The sequence below is a fragment of the Erpetoichthys calabaricus genome, chromosome 17, assembly GCF_900747795.2.
Source record: "Erpetoichthys calabaricus chromosome 17, fErpCal1.3, whole genome shotgun sequence".
In the NCBI taxonomy this organism is placed as follows: Eukaryota; Metazoa; Chordata; class Cladistia; order Polypteriformes; family Polypteridae; genus Erpetoichthys; species Erpetoichthys calabaricus.
In genome coordinates this window covers 64786935-64809116 of record NC_041410.2, presented here as the reverse complement: position 1 = coordinate 64809116, position 22182 = coordinate 64786935, and the positions used below count along the sequence as shown (strand labels likewise).

Here is a 22182-nt window from a genome sequence, read left to right as displayed (position 1 = left end):
CTATTGAAGGTGCTATATAAAATAAAGATGTCCTTGTTAATTAGCATACCATCAAACCTCTAAAGTTCTCAGAAGATGCAGAGTTCTAATGTCTTTAAAGCCAGCCACCCATCCCTTCATTGGTTCATGCTTTGTTCCATTTTCTGACGAAATTGTCTTGTGATGATTAGATGGCTCTAAATGATGGGGAGGAGGGGATGCAAAAGCGATATTTTTCTACTATAAATAGCTACAAAGACAACGTGTGAATGTCTTGTCTTGACCCTGCTCAGGTTAAATGTATTTTACATGGCTTGATGGCATCTTTAGGTTTTCTTGAACAACAAGATTCCAGTTTCTTCGAAGGTGGCCATCAAATTAGCAGCTTGGTAAGAGTATCCTTAAGTGGCTTCACTCTCTAATAAAATTTTATTGTTCATTTTCCTGTCTCAGATTGCTTTTTCTTCCACCTTGAAGGAGATAGCCATTGCCATTTCTCACCACCTCACTCTTGGCTGTCGGGCTCCCTTGCACCTCTCGTGGGCAGATGGCCAGTCGCTTCATGTGGAAAGAGGAAGCTGAGCAGTGGAAGGAGCCTGTCCACTGTGGAGTTATTTTCTGATTCGGCCCTCCTGTTCACGTTATGGCAGTAGCGTTTTAGCCCCTTTGCGGAAGTGAATGCTGAAGAGTCCATAAATAATGGGGTCCAAGCAAGTGTTTAGAAGCCCGAAAATAAAAAGGATGTGAGTCAAGGAATTGGAGACAGTCTCTTCAAGTCCCCTCTGGGGAAAACCAGTACCAGAGGCCCAGGAGGTAGTAAGGAGTCCAGCAGATAATGAAAGAGGTGACAATGACAATACTCATCTTCAGAGTCCTCAGGCGTGCTTTAGGGATGTTTGTTGTTAGACCGGCGTAGATGGACTTCCTTTGACGACACTGAAATGTGAAAAGAGATAATTGGGTGAAGAAGACAAAGGACACTTAATTACTCTACAGAGGGTACCGGAGGAGGCAAAATTACATGCAGAATAGTATTAAGAAGTCCAGAGCATAGACAGATAGTACATTGCTGATATAAATTGAAAAACAGTGGAATGAACACAGGGAGAACACAAATCAAACATAAGTAACAGAAACATACCTCTGCTTTCTCTCTCATCTTTTTTTCATTGGTGTTGAACCCTTATCTACTAATAAGTCTTACATTTCTGTCAAACATTCTGGCCACTGTTTCTGTGTGCTAACTCACTCCTGACCTAAATCATCTCCTGATTCTTCCTTTAAAGGTGCCTAGTCGGTCTAGACTGGAGTCATTTTACAGATTCCTGTGACTATCAAGACACGGCTGACGTCTAAATCAATGCTTTCTGAACCTTCTGTAGGCCATTAAAGAGCCAATTCTTTAGACAGTTATTGGACTGTCTCACTTAAAGGACCTTATGTTGGGTAAAGAACGGGCAACCAGTAGACGTTCTGTCTTTCTGCTAAGAATCTGTGGTCCTTTCATAATCTCCATATGGAGGATCAGGTATCTGTGGCACCCATTCTTTGGATGAATACTACATGTTATCTCCCAGGTCATTTTTGTCTCTCCTCCACTGTTGGGCATGTCTATTGCCCTCCAAGTACTTTTACAGGTTTACTGACTTCTGTGAAGTCTGTCCATCCACCATGGGCCATTGTCCCCTGTATAGTGCCACTCGTTCCAAGCCCACATTGCAACCTACTACAAGGAACCCTGGATTTCTGCTTCCTGACTCTAGTTTACTTGAACAAATGAAATTGTCTTATCTTGATTGATAAATAGACAGTAAAAAAATCTTTACTGTGCTTTCAACTGTTGTTACTCTTAATGCCAGAATCGTTTTGTTTTTTCTGCAGGAATAAATTACTCAAAACACTTGACCATACCATTCATTTGTCACCCTTTATAAATCTTCTTAATCTGATTGGAGGCTGTCCCAGCAGCAACTGATCCAACAGACCTGTGGTGCCAGTTCTCTGCAGGGTACATTCACACACATCCACTCTCACTGACACGAAGGGCCAAATTAGAGCTGCCAACCAGTGTGTGTTTGGATGAGGGTGGAATCCAGAGAAACACATTGAAAGCAGAACAAGGAAGACATGTAAACAGCTCACAGACAGGGTTGAGTACTGAACACAAAGTGCCTAAAGTTGTGAAGCAACAGGGCCACACACATTTGATGATCTCTATGTGAACAGAGTTTTTTGCAGATTCCAGTGATAGTCATAACATAATATAGCCAGACAAGGAGGAGAAATGCTGCCCCTGCTCAAACACAAAGAAATCACTGTGGGACACGGCACAGAACACCGATGAAACCATAAGAAAAAGGAAAACTTTTTCAACCAACACCACCACTTACAATTGCGTTTGGACATCCGCTCGGTGATTTCAATGAGAATTCGTGTATAGCAGGATATCATGATAATCAACGGTAACAGGAAGAGACACACAAAAGTGAACATGTTGTATAGCGTCTCCTGCCAGTGCTCGTCAAAGCTCCCCTGGGTGGTGCACTGAGGTGAAGTTTTGAGGAAAAGTAATGGTGACATTGTGGAAGAGGAACATCTGGAAAATAAAGGTACATAAAGCTGCCATTAGAAATGTGTTGGCGGGCATCTCTGGAACTCTAAGTGGCTACTTCACAGGTTTGGCTCCTGACTGACTTATCCCAGGAACCAAAGAAGATTGTGTGTTTTCATTTTGGCTTGTTTTCCATGGTTCAGATGCTTTATGTTTTTGTTATCAATTCTAAATCAACAACTTCATGACTGTCCATGCCCTTCTTCCCGATTATAAACACACCCTGAAGTGTGCTCTTATTGGCTCCCAGAGTAAAGAACCTTTAGATAGTAGGTGAATAGATTATATTATTTGAATGTCTAGTTGAAAGGGAAGTATAGTGTTAACTCTGTGGACCCGATGGTATGTACTATGCATTTTACAAAAATAAAAATACAGCAATTGCTTCCATCCATTTTTATTAGTTCAATCAAGGGTCACAAGGAGCTGACTGTTGCCTGAACAACACTCAGTGCCAGCCCTGCAGCAGAGCACCAGTCCATCTCAGGGTATATTCACACATTTTTTTTTTTTGTTCTTTATTTCGTCTTATACGATTCTCATATTAGAAATTTGTTAGTTTTCAGCATACCCCTTGGGGTCAGAGCGCAGGGTCAGCCATTGTACATGCGCCCTGGAGGCAATTACAGGTTAAGGGTCTTGCTCAAGGGCCCAGCAGAGTAGGATCTCTTTTGGCAGTGACGGGGATTTTGAACCGGCAACCTTCAGGATACCAGCGCAGATCCTTAGCCTCAGAGCCACCTCTCCACCCACTGAATGCCAGTCCTTTCAACAGGGTACCAGTCCATCACTGGACATTTTTTGCACATGTACCCACACTTACTCTCAGTTTAGACTGACTAAGGAATAAGATGCAAATGACAAAGGAACCAGCAGTTCTGCATCTACCATGTTTCCTTTTACACCTGTGTGTACTTATCTTAAACTATCTGCTTTAATGAAACATTTAGAAGAAATTGGAAGTTAAGTGAGTGAGGTGAAGGGAAGGATTACTAAACTGCTTCAGGTACAAATCATTTGGATGATATCATTGGAAAGGAAAAAAACCTGCAATATAAGAATGATGTGACACACCATAATAAAAAGACGAAGAAGCCATAAAGTTAAATGAAGTATCAGTTTCTAAAAAGCAAATGGGTTGAAACAAAAAACTCCAGCCCCTATTGTTCTCCTGAACCAACCTTTGCAGATCCCTGTCATAAATACATATTAGGTCCATGCCAACTTTCATTTAATCTCACCTCAACAGCCTTTAAAAAGCATAGAACAAGATGTTTGTAACAGTTTAGCTATTATCAAAACAAATAAGCTTGATGGACTGAATAAATACTCTCATTGGTCAAATTTCTCATGTTCTTACCTAACTGGCGTATTTCTAAGTGTCCTGTTGTAGACTAGCATCCCACCTTTGTTTGGTTACTACCTTGTGCTTGATGCTGGCCCTTATAAATGAGTTCTGCAAAAAATGCAGGCAGATGGTTCATGGATATAGATTTGACATCTAGATCCCTGGTGACTCATCAAGATAACAGTGTGACTCAAAGGTGCAACCATGTACTTTACAGCTTAATAGTACATGGCCACACTGTCAGGTGGGCATATACTGTAAATGAAAAAAATAAAAATGTCCTCTTCAGTCCATATGTCAGGGCTCTAATCATCATGCAAATTATTGAGAAATTCATTGTGAGGTGCCATCACTAAAATAAGTTCTGCTAAAGAACTGAGGCAGAGCTGTCATTCTGAGTAAAATTACTTTTTCAAAAGACAATTTCATTTGGGACTCATAGCTCATGTTCTTCTGCCAACAGAAATAATCTGCACATCATTTGAGTGCTCTATATAATCAACCTACTAAATCACTCCCGTCTCTTCCACTGAATTAATTTATTGGATCAAACCAGACATCTTTTTTTTAGATAAATACACACACGTAGCTGGATGATTTCCACTTTTGCAAAGGAAGAAACGAAATGTAATTTACTCAACATTGAAGGATTGTTAAGGCTGCCTGGCTCGAGATATTCGGTGCCAGCTCCACTGCTGATAATCAATATCCACGGACACACAGTGATCAACCCGTTGCTGAGCAACTGTGTACACATGAAGTCAGAGCATGACACTGAGCCACCAAAGAGGATTTTCCTAGTCATCTAGAAAAAGTAAAGCAGTGCTTGTGAGTTACTGATGCACATCAGCAGGGCCAAAATGGTCTGTCTCTTGGAGCATTCATAAATTACAAGCACCCCTCAAAAACGGCAAGTGAATTGTATGTTGCTTCCTTAGCTTAGACAGAATAATGTCACCAGAGATGAAGCATGAAGCACAACGTTTGAAATTCCCCACACTACTAGACTCAAGAAAATCCCTACCTTGTTATAGTAAATCTTGTCTGCATTACTGGGGATAATGCAGCACAATTATAAAGTTAAAAAGGAATGAATGAGAAATTAGGTCACATCTCTGTTTACTTAACTGTCACTAATAAAACTATGTTCTGGGCTTCCCCAAGTTTTACTTCTAGTGGAAATGGTACTTTTTCTGGCTGTCACATTCTAGCAACAAGGCTAACAATGGAACACAAATACTAAAACAATGACATTGGATGCCCGGTGTCCTTACCTGGTTGGGACAACTCCGAAGTGGAAGGACTGGGGGTGAGTGTGTGCTCAGGGCATTATCTCCCCCAGACCGCTAGGGCCTGCAGCCCCCCCTGGCTTGCTACTGCACCTCAAATTCCCACATGGCACACTGAGAGTTGGATCCCGGGGGTGTCGCAAGGTGGTGCTGCAGAGACTCCTGAGCCTTACGTCAATCTTGTAGTGATAATCACTACAAGCATGTGATTGTACCGGAAATTGGATGTGGCAGAAATGAGGAATGTTGAGATGATGTGTGGAGTTACATAAAGGGCAGAATAAGACATGAGACAATCAGAGGTACAACAAAGTGGGAGAGGACATCTATGAAAGTACAGGAAAGTAGTCTGAAGTAGTATGGACATTAGATGAGGAGAAAAAGTTAATATGTGGGCAAAAGAATGATGGGAATGGAAGTACAGGGAAGAGAAAGCAAGGGTGGCCAAAGTGGAGGTGGATGACACACCTTCCATGCTTTCCAGCATTCTGTTTCCTAACTGTTTTGGACCCTAACTTTTTTGGTGCCACTCTTTGCCAGTCCATCACAAAATATTAATCTTTTACATGTTCCAAAACTTCTTCTCCTTTCAGTCAAATTTAGGCCCTGTGACCACTTTGGTGAGTTTACACAGAGGCCTCTCTTCTGTCTTTCACTGCACTCTTCATTTAATTAGATATCGAGAATAGGTTTTTGTTCAGTAGAGACGATTCTGGGATCGGTATCAGGTATCATTAGCTTTTGTAGGACATGCTACTTGTGCTGCTGCTACAATACTTATTAATCCTTACCAATTTCATTTAATTTCAATTTCATTCATTTTATTTTTATGAATTTTCTTGTTAGAAATTTGTATTTGTAACCATTTTATTTGGCTGATTATAAAGTAGCAAACCGTGAAGACTAACAAAGCAAATACAAACGTATACTAATAAGGAGTATCTAAAACAGAATTATTTAGATCAGTGAACTGAATATAAAGGAGCCACTGTAAAGAAGAAAAAATAACAGTGCAGGAGTTTAACAACTCAGTTCAGTAAGACTAATCCACTCTTGAAGATAAAATATGTACATTTTTAGCATGTCCCATTTAAACAGGAAGCAAACTCTGCTTGACTTGCATGTGTGCATTGCCACAAAAATATGATAAAAGTAAGGATGGAAATCTGACACAGACAGCCAAAGGGGTCTTTAAGACTAGGCTTTCTCAAACTAACTTGGGCATTTTATTTATCTGTTTCATTATTTGGCTTAGATGTGCTTCTTGCCTCCTTAGTCTACTCCTTCACCTTTTCTTCTCATCATCTTTACAGAATTTAGCTGGAACCAGTGAGGTGAAAGCATCACTAATCCAGACTACAAGTGCCCCTTATGCAAGAACACCTTCAGTCAAAAGCTAAGGTTATTTCTCCAATCTTTTGTAAACCTGTCCACACATCCCCATCTTGCCCCTGGCTTCATTTTTTTCAGTGTTATCCTGTAAGTGTTTCAGCCTCAGAACGATGCCATAGGGGAACCATTTTTGGTTCCCAAAAGGACCCCATCCACATGTAGGTTCCAGAAAGAGCCTTTATTTATTTAGATCCATAACAGGCTCTATATAGGAAGAGATGGTAAGAGACTTGTGAAATACCAATAGGTCACACTTGTGCTTATAATAACACAGGTTAAGACCAGGTTTTCTTATTCTGTCAGCGTCCTGATAGGTAGCCTACCGTTACATTAAAGATTTCATTTTGTTACATATTAGAAAGTTTTTCAAAGCACAAAGAACCAATTTCATATACAAAGAATCCTTTCCAGAATGAAAGGGTGCTTGGTCAACCAATGGTCCTACTAGGAACCACACAATCCAGTAAAGAACCATAAAATGCCATTAAAAACAAGTATTTTTAAGAGTGCTGGAGGTTAAGTACATAAACCATATATTATCATATATTAATGATAAATCAGGAAGACAGTATTACCAACCTGACTGAGTATAAAGTGAAGCTGGTCTTACACTCATTGGTTGCCCTGAGCCATGCAGGAAGATAGTGGGCAACGGTTAGAAAAACCTTCTTTCTTGCTAAGAAACCTCCCCCCCACCCCCCGCTATTAAGGTTGTTCGCCCCTGTAATGCAGGCTGCTACCAGCAGCATCACTCTTCCGCTCATGCTTTTATCGCTCCTGCTAGTATGGGCTGACGTCTCATCTGTGCCATTGAATCACTTGCACTATGCTGATAATGGAGCAGATGACTCCACTTAGTAGAGCCAAAAATAGCTGAATGACCAATAATCTTGCTCACTCTCTCATTAGCCTATAATTGGCATAATGTCTTCTTCAGACTAAACTAAATATGTGTTCTCCTAAATTTGGCATAAGAAGCAGCAAGCCTCATTAAATTTAGTCACTGGCTTTGTGATTCTTTGTGAACACTGAACTGGTCCCAGTAAAAATTATCTACAGTATCTATTTTATTGTAACTTATTCCTTTAATATGCATTTGTTTCTGCAGCCGTTCTGTTCTACTCAGTTAATTCGGTACACCTACTGGCTTGTCTCATACTCTTCATTTACTAATAATCTCTGTCCTTTTTTTAAAGCATGGACTTTCAGCAAGCTGACCAGACCACAGGCAGAAGTAATAAATAAGATGAGGATCCATCGAACACATATAACGCTTGACAACTGACCTGAAAGCAAATGTTTAGATTGTGCTAATAAATTGGAGAAGCTCCCCTGGACACTGGATGGAGCATGCAAACAGTAAACACAAGTAAATACAAGCAGGGTTTTAATCAAAGGTTTTACATTAAGATAATCTGCAGTGTCTCTCCCCTGCCCCTCTTTCATTCTTTCTTTTTTCAATTAATCAAACACTTTATTGTCATGGTATAACATAAAAAAATTATTTTATAACAACCCAAAGGTGCAATTAAAATCCAAAAGGCAAATAGATAGATAGATAGATAGATAGATAGATAGATAGATAGATAGATAGATAGATAGATAGATAGATAGATAGATAGATAGATAGATAGATAGATAGATAGATAGATAGATAGATAGATAGATAGATAGATAGATAGATAGATAGATCACATACTCTGGCATTATATTGATAAAAAACAATATTAAATTAAAGAGTGATAAAATGCAGGTATAACAGACAATAAACTTTGTATAATGTTAACATTTACTCCCCTCGGGTGGAATTGAAGAGTCGCATAGTGTGGGGGAGGAACGATCTCCTCAGTCTGTCAGTGGAGCAGGACAGTGACAGCAGTCTGTCGCTGAAGCTGCTCCTCTGTCTGGAGATGATACTGTTCAGTGTATGCAGTGGATTCTCCATGATTGACAGGAGCCTGCTCAGCCCGTCGCTCTGCCACAGATGTCAAACTGTCCAGCTCAGTGCCTACAATAGAGCCTGCCTTCCTCACCAGTTTGTCCACGACAGCAGTGTCATCAGCGAACTTTTGCACGTGGCAGGACTCCGAGTTGTATTGGAAGTCCGATGTATATAGGCTGAACAGGATCGGAGAAAGTACAGTCCCCTATGGTGCTCCTGTGCTGCTGACCACAATGTCAGACCTGCAGTTCCCAAGACGCACATACTGAGGTCTGTCTGTAAGACAGTCCACGATCCATGCCACCAGGTATGAATCTGCTCCCATCTCTGTCAGCTTGTCCCTGAGAAGCAGAGGCTGGATGGTGTTGAAGGTGCTAGGGAAGTCCAGAAACATAATTCTTACTGCACCACTGCCTCTGTCCAAGTGGGAAAGGGATCGGTGTAGCATATAGATGATGGCATCCTCCGCTCCCACCTTCTCCTGGTATGCGAACTGCAGAGGGTCAAGGGCGTGGTGGACCTGTGGCCTCAGTGGTGAAACAGCAGCCGCTCCATGGTCTTCATCACATATGACATCAGGGCGACAGGCCTGAAGTCATTCAGCTCACTAGGACGTGATACCTTTTGGACTGGGGTTATGCAAGATGTTTTCCAAAGCTTCGGGACTCTCCCCTGTTCCAGGCTCAGGTTGAAGATACGCGGTAGAGGACTCCCCAGCTCCAACGCACAGGCATTCAGCAGTCATGGCAATACTCCATCTGGACCCACGAAGTCTCCTCAGCTCTCTGCTTACCTAGGCTGCTGTGTGGAGATTTTGACGTTTACATGTCCAGGTTTCATCGCCTTGTATTCACATAGAGAGCGAGACCTTCTCCTTTCCGCTTCCCACAGGTATTTGTGTCTCTGTCCGCTCTAACTGTGCTAAACCCAGGTAGCTCCATGTTAGCATCTGGGATGCTAGTCGTTAGCCACGTTTCACAAAAACACAACAAATTGCATCCTCTGTAGGTCCTGACATTTTTTCAGTTCGTCGATCTTATTTGGTAGTGAGTTCACATTTCCCTGGATCACAGAAGGCACCGAAAGCTTGTATCGCCACTTCCTTGCTAGCCGCTTAGCCTTTAGCTTACCACCGGCTCTGCTGCCATGATACCGCCTTCTTACCTCGTCAGGTAAATAGGGAACCACACCGGCATGGGCCTTTGTTCTCAGCGCTAGAAGTTGACTACCTGAATAGACGAGTCTCGGCGTGTAAAAATCCATTTCCAAGTAGTAAAAAGTGTCCAGGAAACGAGTCCACATAAAAGAAAGTGGTAGAGTGATCAGAAAAATAGAGAAAAAGGTAGAAATATAAAGTGATACACGGAGCTGCTGGGAAAGCTGCCACTCACAGCGGCACCTGAGTCATACAATAGTTCAATAGTTCAAACATATAACAATATAATAAACAAATACAAAATAAAACCTAAAAACAGAACAATCATGCAAAATATATTAAAAAATTAGCAAGATGCCATATGCAGTGTTAAGTATTCAAGTAACCAAGAAGGATTATTACCGAATAGGTTTACAGCAGCATAAATCATTACTGCACATATTAGTAAACAGTGCATTACACATTACCAACACAACTTATTGTTATAATCTCAGACTGAGGAGATAATAGAGTTCAACAAGTGTACGGCATTTGGGAAAAAATATTTTTAGTCTATTGGTGTGTGTACAAATTGATCTGAAGCACCTGCCTGTTGGGAGGAACTTAAACAAGTGATGTCCAGGATAAGCGATGTCCTTCATGATGTTTTTAGCCCTTCTCACACAGCACATCCTTGTTTAGATGTTCAAGTAATGGCAGTTCAGTGCCTACAATGTCCTGTGTTGTTTTTATGACCCGTTGCTGGGCTTATTTGGCAGCTTTGGTGAGGCTTTTGTACCAGGCTGTCATGTAGTATGTCAAAATCCTCTATGTGGTGCTTCTGTAAATGTTGACCAAAAGTTTCTGGGGAAGGTTATCTCTCTTTATCATTTTCAGAAAGTAGAGGTGTTGTTGTGCTTTTACTACTGCCACTGAGGTGTTGTTAGCCCAGGAAAGGTGATGGTGACTCCCGGAAAGCTGATGACTCTCTCCTCTGCTTTGATAGTTACTGGACTATGAGTGGTCTGAGTAGTCCACAATGACTTCTTTGCACTTTTTGGTGTTTAAGACCAAGTTACTGGTGTCACACCACACTGTCAGGTTCTGAATCTCCTCCTTGTATGCAGCTTCATCGTTGTTTGATATAAGCCCAATGACAATGTCATTGTCAGCAAATTTAACTATAATGCTTGATTCGTTGGTGGGTTGACAATCAAGAGTGAAAAATGCATAGAGGAGAGGGCTTAGTACACAGCATTATAGCACACCAGTGGCTCCGGAGTCAGGGTGGTGAATGTGTGTTTGTCCAATCTGACAGACTGAGGGCAATTGGTGAGAGAATCCTGTCACCAGTTGCACATGGATGGGAGTTAATCCTATTGCTTGGAGTTTGTTTGATCAGCTGGCTAGTTACAATGGTGTTAAATGCCGAACTGTAGTCAATGAAAAACATTCTAAAGTAGGTGTTGGGCTTTTTCCAATTGCAAGATGGCAGCAAGCAGAGGCACACAGATGGCATCCTCAGTCAGATCTGTTTGCCCGGATGGCCAAACTGGTGTTGGTCTGCATCAGCTTTAACAAAGGCTTTGATGAGATGTGATTAGCACGTCATTCATAAACACTTTGCGATGACAAGGGGTGAAAGTGACTGGTCTGATAAGAAATTGAGAGACGATATCATAGGTTTTTTAGGAACTCAGGCCCCCCACGATAGTCATTATTTCAAGTATGTGCGAAGATTTGACATAAGGAGAGAGACTAGGAGTTGACTATGTGTGTAAATACCTCCATTAGTTGGTCAGCGCAGGCACTGGAGCATACATCCTTGCACACCATCAGGACCTTCTGCTTTCCTTATGTTGATGTTGTTGAGTGCCCCCTATACTTGTGTATGTGTAGGAAACGAGGCTGTGAGTTAGAAGCTGACAGAAAACTCGTAATTATCTTTGTTAAACTGAGTAAAAAAAGGTGTTACGTTCCTCTGCTAGGTTGACATTGTTGTTGACTGGGCGTATTTTGTATGTCATTCCTCTTTTTGTAATCCATGATTAATCGGATTCTTTGCCACATCCGCTGTTGGGTGGAGTTATTGTCAAAAGTCCTCCTCAATCTGCTGTTTGTACTTAAGTTTTACAGAGCTGATTTCTCTCTTATCATTACTGCTGGCAGCTCTATAGGCTGGGGTGTCTCCTGATTTAAAGGCTATGTCCCTCACCTTGAAGCAGCTGTTTGACTTCATTATGCATCCACAGTTTCTGATTCTTTTGTTAACAGTGACATTGTCCACACTGTAATTAATATAGGACAATGTGGATGAAGTATATACTATATATAAATCTGTCTGATAGAAAAATATATTCCAATCTGTGTGTTCAAAAGGGGTGGCACAGTGGCGCAGTGGGTAGTGCTGCTGCCTCAAAGTTAGGAGACCTGGGTTCACATCCCGGGTCCTCCCTGCGTGGAGTTTGCATGTTCTCCCCGTGTCTGCGTGGGTTTCCTCTGGGTACTCCAGTTTCCTCCTAAAGACATGCAGATTAGGTGCACTGACGATTCTAAATTGTCTCTAGTGTGTGTGTGTGCGCCCTGTGTTGGGCTGACACCCTGCCCGGGGTTTGTTTCCTGCCTTGCACCCTGGTGTTGGAAGCAGTCCGGGAGATGGCAACCTCAGGCCAAACTTTAACATACTGCTTCGTTTAACACTGATAACAAATGCTTTGTATTGCAGGGACAAGAAAACAAAGAGAGATGGTCAGACTGTCCAAGGTGGGAGGGCATGGTCTATAACCCTTATATGAATCTTTCTATGTTTGTAATAAACATGATCTAATATGTTTTCCCCTCTAGCTTTTCGCAAATTTACATGTTGCGCAAAATCTGGGAAAGACATTACTTAAGTTTCACATGATTAAAATCCCAGGCCGATGATAAAAATTCCCATCCAGGATGTGCGTTGTCTGTTGTTTACTAATGACATCATATAATTGCTCGAGTGCTACCTTAAAATTTGCTTGTTGGTGGTAATATATACTGCCATGCCAATAACAACCAGTGTGTTCTCCTGGGCAAGTAAAATGGTTGACATTAGATATTCCCTATCCGGAGATCATAACTTGTTGAATTATGATTGAATTAGTGCACTAAGCATAATTCTAATGTAAAACACTGAGTCCTCCCTCTTGTTTTTTTAATGGAGTGGGACATTCTATCGGCACAGGAAGTGTCTGACCCTGCTAGCTCAACTGCAAATGCCCAGTATGCTGGAACTTCAAGTCATGTCTCCAGAAAAAATCAGTAGAGCAGCAGTCCCTTTGTAGTTTAATGTATGGCAATATTACAGTTGGAGCTCATCCATTCTTTGTAGCGAGTGATCTAGTGTTCGCAAGAAAAGCACTAGGGAGAGGGGTTTCACTACAGAGCAGCTCTTTAGTCTAGCTAGCGAACATACTTGTTTACCCCCCTTCTTCTTCCTATCCTTATGCCGCTTGTGCCATCTCCCTCCAGGGGAAAGAGTTAATGTTAGTCTCAGTGATCCGAGAATGTCCTCCGGTATTGCTTCTGAGTTATAATAACGATCTGTGCAGACTCATTACAATCTGTTGAAACTTCTGCCGACTAATAAATTTTTGCACTCATTTATAAGACCATAATAGTCAGTATTAAAAACATTATTAACATAAGAGAAGCACCCTATTTTGGGGAACACAAAGCTGTAGCATTTGTTTATGACGCCATTTTCACCTTCATTTTATCTGTCCATTCACATTTATGAGCTACTCATAGCACTGGGTGTATAAAAGTCTAAACCTGCTCCAAACATAATGGGTAGAATGTAGTGCTGGGTGGTATACCGGTTCATACCAAAAACCGTTTTTTATTTTTGGTATGATGTGGATTTTTCCTATACCGCAACACCGGTTTAAATAGCCTAAACAACGTTCAGAATGTGGCGCAGCAGGAAACTGTTTACGTGGGGACCTTTTTCACTGCTGCACAGCTAAGCACACATACAACGGAGTACATGCGTTAGTGGAGGTATTGAATGGTGAAAATGGACGGAGAACAATCTGAAACTGAAGCTGTAGCAGACGAATAAAGTTGAACAAGATGACACAGAAGAACTTTTGCTGAAAAAAGGAGCTGTGTCTGTTGTCTGGAGATGCTTTGGTTTTAAAAGGTCAGATGTGGGCCATTATGTTTAAATTTGTGAATACTGTTTCTATACTACTGGATAATACTGCAAGCCAAGTTGTACTTGTTTTATTTTTTATCAATACTGTGTAATGTACCTGGGTACTGTGTAATAGCTCTGTGACGACATGTTGAATTTACTTCTTGCAACATTTCCACTTTAATCTTGGACACTATATGACGAGAAAAAAAGTCGACATGTTGACTTTATTCTCGACATTTCTAATCGTTATTCTCACTGTTTACATCGAGATCTAAAGTTGAATTGTTGACTTTACTCTCGTAATTTGTCATTAAAGTAGAACATCGTAAAACTAAACTTCATCTTAAAATGATATTTAATTTAATCTAAGATTTTCTCAACCCCCGTCATAAATTTTGTAGCACACTTAAATGCTTTGTGTTAAGTGTTCTCCGAGCCATGTTAATCGCTATGTGCTTCTTAAACTGATTTCCTCCTTGCACTAAGAGAGGCAACAGGCAGCGATTGCCGCTAACATAATATATAAAATTTCATGATATACTGCTCCCTGGACATTTAGAATGGTAAGATAAATACTTGATATCATTTTGTCGGTAATGTGCAAACCTGCGCATTACCAAGTTTATGTTGAAGAAGCCTTGAAATCGAAGCAGCGGTATTTATATGGTTATAAGGAAGTGCGCTCACCATTTGTGTGTTGAGGGCGCTGCCGCGGGAATGCGGGGCTGTCTAGCGGGTGAACGCTGGTCTGGACACACGTGGAGCCGGTATAATGGCCAGTACGGGCTCCACCGCAAGTGTTCATTTTTACAAGCCAGTGTCCTCGCAGCCTGCCTAGCGCAGGCGGTTTAAGGTGCAGCGTGCCTGAAAGGAAAAGCCGGCATTAGCCTATGTAAACTAGGTTGAGTCAGAGATGGGGATCTCATTTTGTAAGTAAATGATTTTACTTACTGGTTAGTCGGCAACGGGTGTGCTTGTGCTCAGCATAGCCGTTGGCCATCCCGGGGGGTGTATACGCGCGCGACCTACAGGGGTTCGATTTTAAGTACATAGTTGCTCGGGGCGTGAGGTAGACGCGATGGTAGATTGGCTGGACAATCTTGCCTGTTATATTTAAGGAGTTACCAGCCAACAGGGGTCATCAGTGGACCTAAAGGCGAGGTAGGAGTAAGCACTGCTGAGCTATTGTAGAAGCAGTTGTGATTTTTGCGGCTTTGTAAATATTCTTTTGTACACAGAGCTATATATCTCCTAGTGATTATTTTGGTGGAGGTATATATACTTATTTGGTGCTGGGATAATTTTGATTTTGGGTTTGGTGCAATTATTTTTGTATATACACACACTTGTTTTTGTTCTTTTGCATTTTTTTTTCTTTCCTGTTGGAGGAACTTCTTGAGCCAGAGATAAAAGAAGACAAGCTTCATTATTGGAGTGTGTGTGTAGTTTCTGTAGTAGTGTGCTGTTTTTGTAAATACACGATAATTTTCCTCTTTTTTTCGTTTTTATTTATTTTTGAAGAAGTGTCAGTGCTGAAGGACTGTGTCTCAAAGCCCACCTGACACTACTGTATGTTTGGTTGTACAGCACCACTCTTGTAAATAAACTTGCACCATTCACCCTTCAATTTTTGTCTGTGTCTCATCTCTCCACTGATCCTGTTCGGTTCATAAACTATTCAGATGTTCAGAGTGTAGGCTGGGGCCAATTCCCACTATTATAGGATTATCACACATTTTCATGATGAAATGTATTATAGCATGTATTAAGTCAATGTGGGGGCACGGTGGCATGGAGGTTGCACTGCTGCCTCACAGCAAGGGTGTCTTGGGTGTACCCTGCCTTGAATTTGCATGTTTTTCTGGTGGGTTTACTCGGCATGCTTCGAGTCTTCCTTACAAAGTCATGTAGGCTGTGGGGGTTTTGTTCTGCTATATTGACCTGCTAATGTACAGTGTATGTGTTTTCTCGTATTCACCCTGTGATGTGCTGGCACCCCCGTTCAGGATTTGCTGCTACCTCGCACACAAATGCTTACTGGGATCCCTGAATGGATGGCACTAATTAAAACGTGTATAATCAAAGATTTTTTTTTAAAAGTTCTGACCACTCTATGGTCTAAGTTTATAACTAGTTTTAATTTCACAAGACGTTTATCGTGTGGTGATTGGTTATGTGGAGAAAGAAAAAGGAAGGACAGGAACTCGGGGTTTGGTATGTCAGACAGAGACAGCACGGCCGCAATAAAGAAAGCCCACTCAGAAGAAAATCCATTGAATTCTGTGTTCGTGTCTCCGATCACCACATCACGAACCCAACATTTACACAATCATTAAGTTAAACCTGTGCAATACCCATTCATACATCCATGTTTTGGAGCCTTGTCACACCTGCCGTAAAGTTCTCTACACTGAACGTAGACCTGGGGACTCCTTACTGCGAGGGAGCAGGACTACCGCCACACTACCATGCATGTTTAATACCTGCTTTAATGCATTTCATCATGAAAATGATATCAAGTATTTATTTTAGCGTTCTAAATTTTCAAAGAGCAGGAATAGCATGAAGTGAATATATTCTGTGCGGCAATCGGTGCCTGCGCCTACTCAGTGCAGAGGAAGTCAGTTTAAGAAGTAGCGATTAACAACTGGGTCGGGGAACACTTAACACAAAACATTTTAATGTGCTACATTAACTTATGAAGGGGTTTGAGAAAAACTCTAGTAAATTAAACATTGATTTTAGGATGTTTAGGTTTACGACCTTCTACTTTAATGATAAAATAATCTATGAGAATAAAGTGGAAATGTCGACTTTTAATCTCGACATATAGTTTTCTTTTTTCTTCACAGTGTCCCTTTTTTTTTTTTCTTCACCGTGGCCCTAATACACTTCCGTAGCGGCTATTCTACAAATAGCATTATAAATGCTCAACTCTGCAAGTTTTATTATTTATGTATATAGCTTAGCTTGAAGCAAGGTCCATATTAATGCAGTTTGCCTTATATGGTTCAAGTTGGTAAAGATGTCATCACCAAGTAGCACTTGTTTTATTTTATTTTTATTTGGTGAATACTGTGTAATGCACCTGGGCTTGAAGTCTGAAGTAATAGTATTATTACTGGAACTAGTTGCAACTAATTATTTATTTTTATTGTTATTTATAGTTAAAATATTATGCAGTTTAATGATGGTAAAGTTGTTTAAATAGTCACTTTAACGTGTCAGTGGACAGAGACTGTTAACATTAACAGAAAGTGTAGTTGGTTTACAAAAAATATTTACTATTTATTCCTTTTCTAAGACATGTTCAGTGCAATACAACTTTTGACAAGCACCTCTGGAAATTTTACTAAGTCTAAATACCTCTTTGGATGGTTGAAAATATGTTGTCAAAATTTTAGTTTAAGTTGTTTGCAAAATTTATTAAATAAAAAGGTTCTATATTTTAACTGCAACTGTCATGCAATGTGATTCCTTCTCTTCATTAGTGCACCCCCCCCCCCCCCCCCCCCCTTGAAAACTATCACTTTATGGGGCCTTGCAAACCTGTATAAATACTTGTGTACACATTAAAATGTTGTTTTTTTTGTACAATGTACAATTCTCATGACAGTGGAATAGGTTATTCTTAGCCAGTCTACTGCAGTAATTGCAGTGGAAAATGTGGTTAACATCCACTCATGCATGGGAAAAAAATACTGTTGAATACTGTGAAACCAGTATAATTTTGAAAAATAGCGTGATATAGAATCTTGCTCATACTGCCCAGCACTAGTAGAACGCAGAAAATAATTCTGAAGAGAAGCAAAGTCCATGGAACAGTATATGCATTCATACTTGGTCAATTAACTTAAGCTGAGCTAAAACCAATATTTGCAGACATGTGCAACAGGGCACAGCTTGAAAACCAAGGCCACCATGGCACCCAATTTACTAGTATACAGATTATAATGTACAGCATCTTCATCTGTTTCACTGATGTAACTTCTCTTTACTTATAGACGTACAGTATGAATTGCTATTTTATAACAATAATCATTGAACTAGTGTGATACCAAACATGCACTCATGTCATGTACAGAGGGCACAAATTCCTAGAGTGGTTGTCTACAGTATATTATATAGCCTACACATACAGTATGTGACAGAATTCTCAGTCCAGCTTTTTTTACAAGATACTTTTGCAAATCAATGTATTAACAGCATTAACTTGCTACTTTACAGCAAAGAACATGGATGACTGTAAAGAAATATTGACTCTATTGTTTGTTCAGCCTGTCCATTTTCTGCATCTACTTTTTCCAACTTTTCCATACTCAGTGTGGCCTAGTGACTAAGGCTACATCCACATGATCTTCATCCACACGGGAGTTTTCACATCGTTTATCTGCCCGTACTAAAACACCTGAAAACGCATATGATGGTGACCTTTGCTTACACCGGGCATGTGCGTAAACTGTGAGAAGGGACTGTGTAGTGAAAAATTCAGAGCCCTGTGAAAATTACATTCCCATGTGCTTTATACTCTTTCAAAACTATCAGCACACAAAGAACTCTGGCAGCATATTCACACAATAGAAAAAGAAAGAAATTCTTTAAGAATCCAAGGCAAATTGCACCTGTGTCATGTTAATGCACTGATTTCAATTGAAAGTCAGTCTGCAGAACTGGTGATGGTCATCTTGCCATTAAATAAAAACAAAGTAGATGTTAAAATGATACTTTAAAAAAAGTCTTTAGCTTTATCTTTATTTACAATATTACTGATTACAAGCAGCCCCCATCAATATGAGCACATATGCATAACTAACTCAGCAGAGAAAATAAATAAATACATTTGTGCATCTGTATCTTTGCTTTGTGACCTGTTGTGGTCTGTAGAGGGCATCTCATAGCCTCCTACCCCTTAACACAATTTTACAGACATGGTTTCCATGCACACATGCTTTTATTTGATGGCTACCTTACACCAGTCCTTTCCTTTCTTCATTCACGACTATAATACAAGTGTTTAGTCCAACTCCTCTCCTGACTCTGACTCCTCGAGTGGAAAAAAGTGGCTCCCTTTAATGCCAGACCCAGGAGTACATCTGGGTAAAAGAGGAGTTACTCCTAGGTCAGGCAGGAGCCCAGAAAAATAGGGACAGCTCTCCCTTGCAGCTCCCCCTGTCAGAACCCGCAGAGTCCAGCAGGGCTACCCCATGGGACTGCCACTCCCAGCATCCTCTGCAGGAACATGAATGGGCATACTGGCCCAGGAATGCTGCCAGACAGCATTCACCCTTCGGAGGCTATCTCCTATTATCCATCCACTACACTGGCCTCCCTGCCAGGTAAGAGTATGGGGGTTTATCCCAGCTGAAATGTTAATGCACCTCTGCCATCCATTACATTGTTTCACTCAGTCCTGTGATATTTTGAACTTATCTGCATTCTATACCCATCCATTTCGTTAAGCGTCTTGTCATTAATTTTGCTGCAAAATTCACTCCTCCTTACACATTAGTTATAAGTCATAAACATTCATAACAGGCTGTCAACTGAGTTATTTAAAATTTGATTTTCACACGGCTCTGAATTTTTCACTCTAACGATAAAGGTCACCAGCCATGGGATTTATCGCAAAGCAGTAGTGACCAGTAAATAATTTGCTTTTTTATGTATTCAGCATTCAAACTTTACAAAATGTAATTTAGATACATACAGGTAAGCAGCACAACAACTGCCATTGAAAGCACTTTTTTATGCATGCTTTGTCAGAAAATGTTTTTCTTCCGTGAAGGGTGACCAGTCAAGGAATGAGCTGTTGTAATGAGCAGCATTGAGTCAGGGAAGGGCCATGAAATAGGCACTAACGCCTTAGTCGTCACAATATAACAATATTGACTTGGGTGATGTTCATTACAAAAAAGACAATGCTAAAAACACACATGCAAAAAAACAAAAAATAGACATAGCCAATAGATTCAGTGACTTCTAAAACCCCAGTATCTTTACTCAGATAATTTTTAGAAATCAAGGAACAGTTGGGAAAAAAATAATATCATAAGGCAGGTCATGACAGTATGGTGCTAGTGGGTAAATGGATTAGCTGCTCATACAGTACAAGATATAAGATACAAGATACAACAGAATCCCATATAGACTATACTGAAAACCAGTGTGCTGTATATGCAAAGAGACTCAAAGATGAAACGTAATTGAGAAACAAACTTTGTTTGGATGCAAAAAATCACTCATATTTTTCATCAAAACCAAAATCTTAACCCCAAAAATCATTGTCGATATCAATGTTGCAAAGTTTCTTTAACCAGAAACTCCTTCAAATACATACCAAATGAAGAAGGTTTTGCTTTTTTTCAATCCAAAGTGATGATCTGGAAATGATCAGGACTGACCTTTCCGTGGTACTTAAAACTGGTATTGTGCTTCCTGAGTGGGTATCCATGGCAGCCAGGCCAAAAGATGCCAGCACCCACTAAGCAGAGTTGGAAAAGACTTGAAAAGTATTTAACATCTTTGGGACAGCAGTGTATTTCAAAACCTCTAATTTGGAAGAAAAGTCATAAATAGCATTCATAATAAACATAGAAAAATATTTTAATTAATATGAGCTATAACAAATAAGATAAATACTAATAAGAAGAGTATTGGTAAAACCAAACATTAAACAGGAACATTGGCCAATCAAATGGCAGTCTGACAAATCAGATGGTGCCTTCTTAACCAATGATAACGGCGTTTCCTTTTCGAAGCTTCCCATAAAAGTTAGATAGTTAAACCAAACAGAGTAAGGCAGAGGGACTTTTTGTAATGTTTCCCTATGAACTTCATTAAGGATCTTGTGGACTTATTTTTTAACATTTGTTTTTTATATTTTTCAAACTTATTGTTGATATTTTAATTTCAATATTTTTGTGGCATAAATTCAGTGGTCTTTTTTCTAACATGTTGCTTGGTCACAGACATCACTGTTTGTGGGGATTTTGTATATGGCTGTGATGGATGTTGCTGTGATGTGAAAAGGATTTTTCTTTTTGCATGACGTCACAGGGCATTTCCTGTGTAAGATGGTGGTGCATAACTCCTTGTACACATAACTTAAAATAAAGAACAAATCCATCAATCCATCAATTACTGGTGTGTATCTTTTTTCATATTAAGTTACTTGTGGTTTTTCTCACCATGATTTTTGGTTAGTAATTCTGGATTTCTCAGTTCCATATATTTTGTACTTTCCCGGGGCTTCATTTTTGAAGCTTGCATACACACAAAAAAAGGCTTGAAATATGCGTATGCAAATTCCCACGCTAAAGTCAGGACTTATGAAAAAAACTTGACAAGGGAACATGTGTATATTTACGGCAACTGTGACCAGCTGAATGACAACTCACGTGTATAATGACTCATATCACCAAGCTGTTCATACAACATTCATTGATGTGACAAGCATATTACACCTTAAAAAACATGAATTTGATGCACAGAAAGTATTAGTTCCCATTTAAGAGGGTTGATACGATGTATTTGCACTGAAGAACTTTTTTGGTTTTTTCATAGTTTACATCGGCTACATGTTGTTGCTTCTCAGGAAACTAACCAACAGGTCAGGAATATCTCAGCCAAGCTTCACTCCATCATGCCCACTGTGCTGGAAGCCATTAACCGACCAGTGGGGTACTATATCCAGTTTTTGAATGGTGTGGGTACACAAAGCATAAAACATAACATGTTTTTGCTATCATAAAAAGGTAATTTGCTGCACTGTCTGGTTCTCCTAATATAATCAGAGCAATTGACTGCACTCATATTGTAATAACAGCACCTAGAGAGAATGGAGCTGCTTTTGTTAAGTGTAAGCAGTTACATTCCATTAATGAACAAGTCATCTAAGAAGTACGTAACTGCCAAATGTTGTGTCTCAGTCACCTGGGTCAAATCGTGCTTCATTTATTTTGAGGCAAACTAGCTTTGACAAATGTGATGGTGCTGTACATGGTGGGTGGCTTGTTGGTAAGGCAAATGGCTGAACCCTCAGTTTTTCATATGGCCTGTGCTATTCACTGTAACAGCAAACATGTAATTAAACATGTCTGGTTGATAGTGGCTACCTGCTCAGGCGATGATGCCTTATGCCTTTCCCAGAGCCCCAGATTGTGGAGGAGAGGCACTGTAATGTAGAAATGTGCTTATGCCAGGTTTTATAAATTTAATTTACTTTTTGATGTATGCCTTTTCCTGTTTTTGGTGCATATTTTCATGCTTGAATCCACACTGAGTTTTATAAATGAGGCCCCAGGTTTTCTTGTGAG

At 40.2% G+C, this 22182-nt stretch overlaps 1 protein-coding gene across 1 annotated transcript in view; it reads right to left on the bottom strand.

Annotated features, from left to right (window-relative positions):
• Positions 1 to 408: 408 nt before the first annotated feature.
• The window catches only part of LOC114667483 (gonadotropin-releasing hormone II receptor-like), a 29214-nt gene continuing 7440 nt past the window's right edge, over positions 409 to 22182 (bottom strand). Inside the window, 7 exon segments of the mRNA XM_028822789.2 lie at positions 409 to 579; positions 581 to 646; positions 648 to 752; positions 754 to 876; positions 878 to 915; positions 2370 to 2526; positions 2528 to 2575. Coding sequence (XP_028678622.2) covers positions 409 to 579; positions 581 to 646; positions 648 to 752; positions 754 to 876; positions 878 to 915; positions 2370 to 2526; positions 2528 to 2575 — 708 coding nt within the window.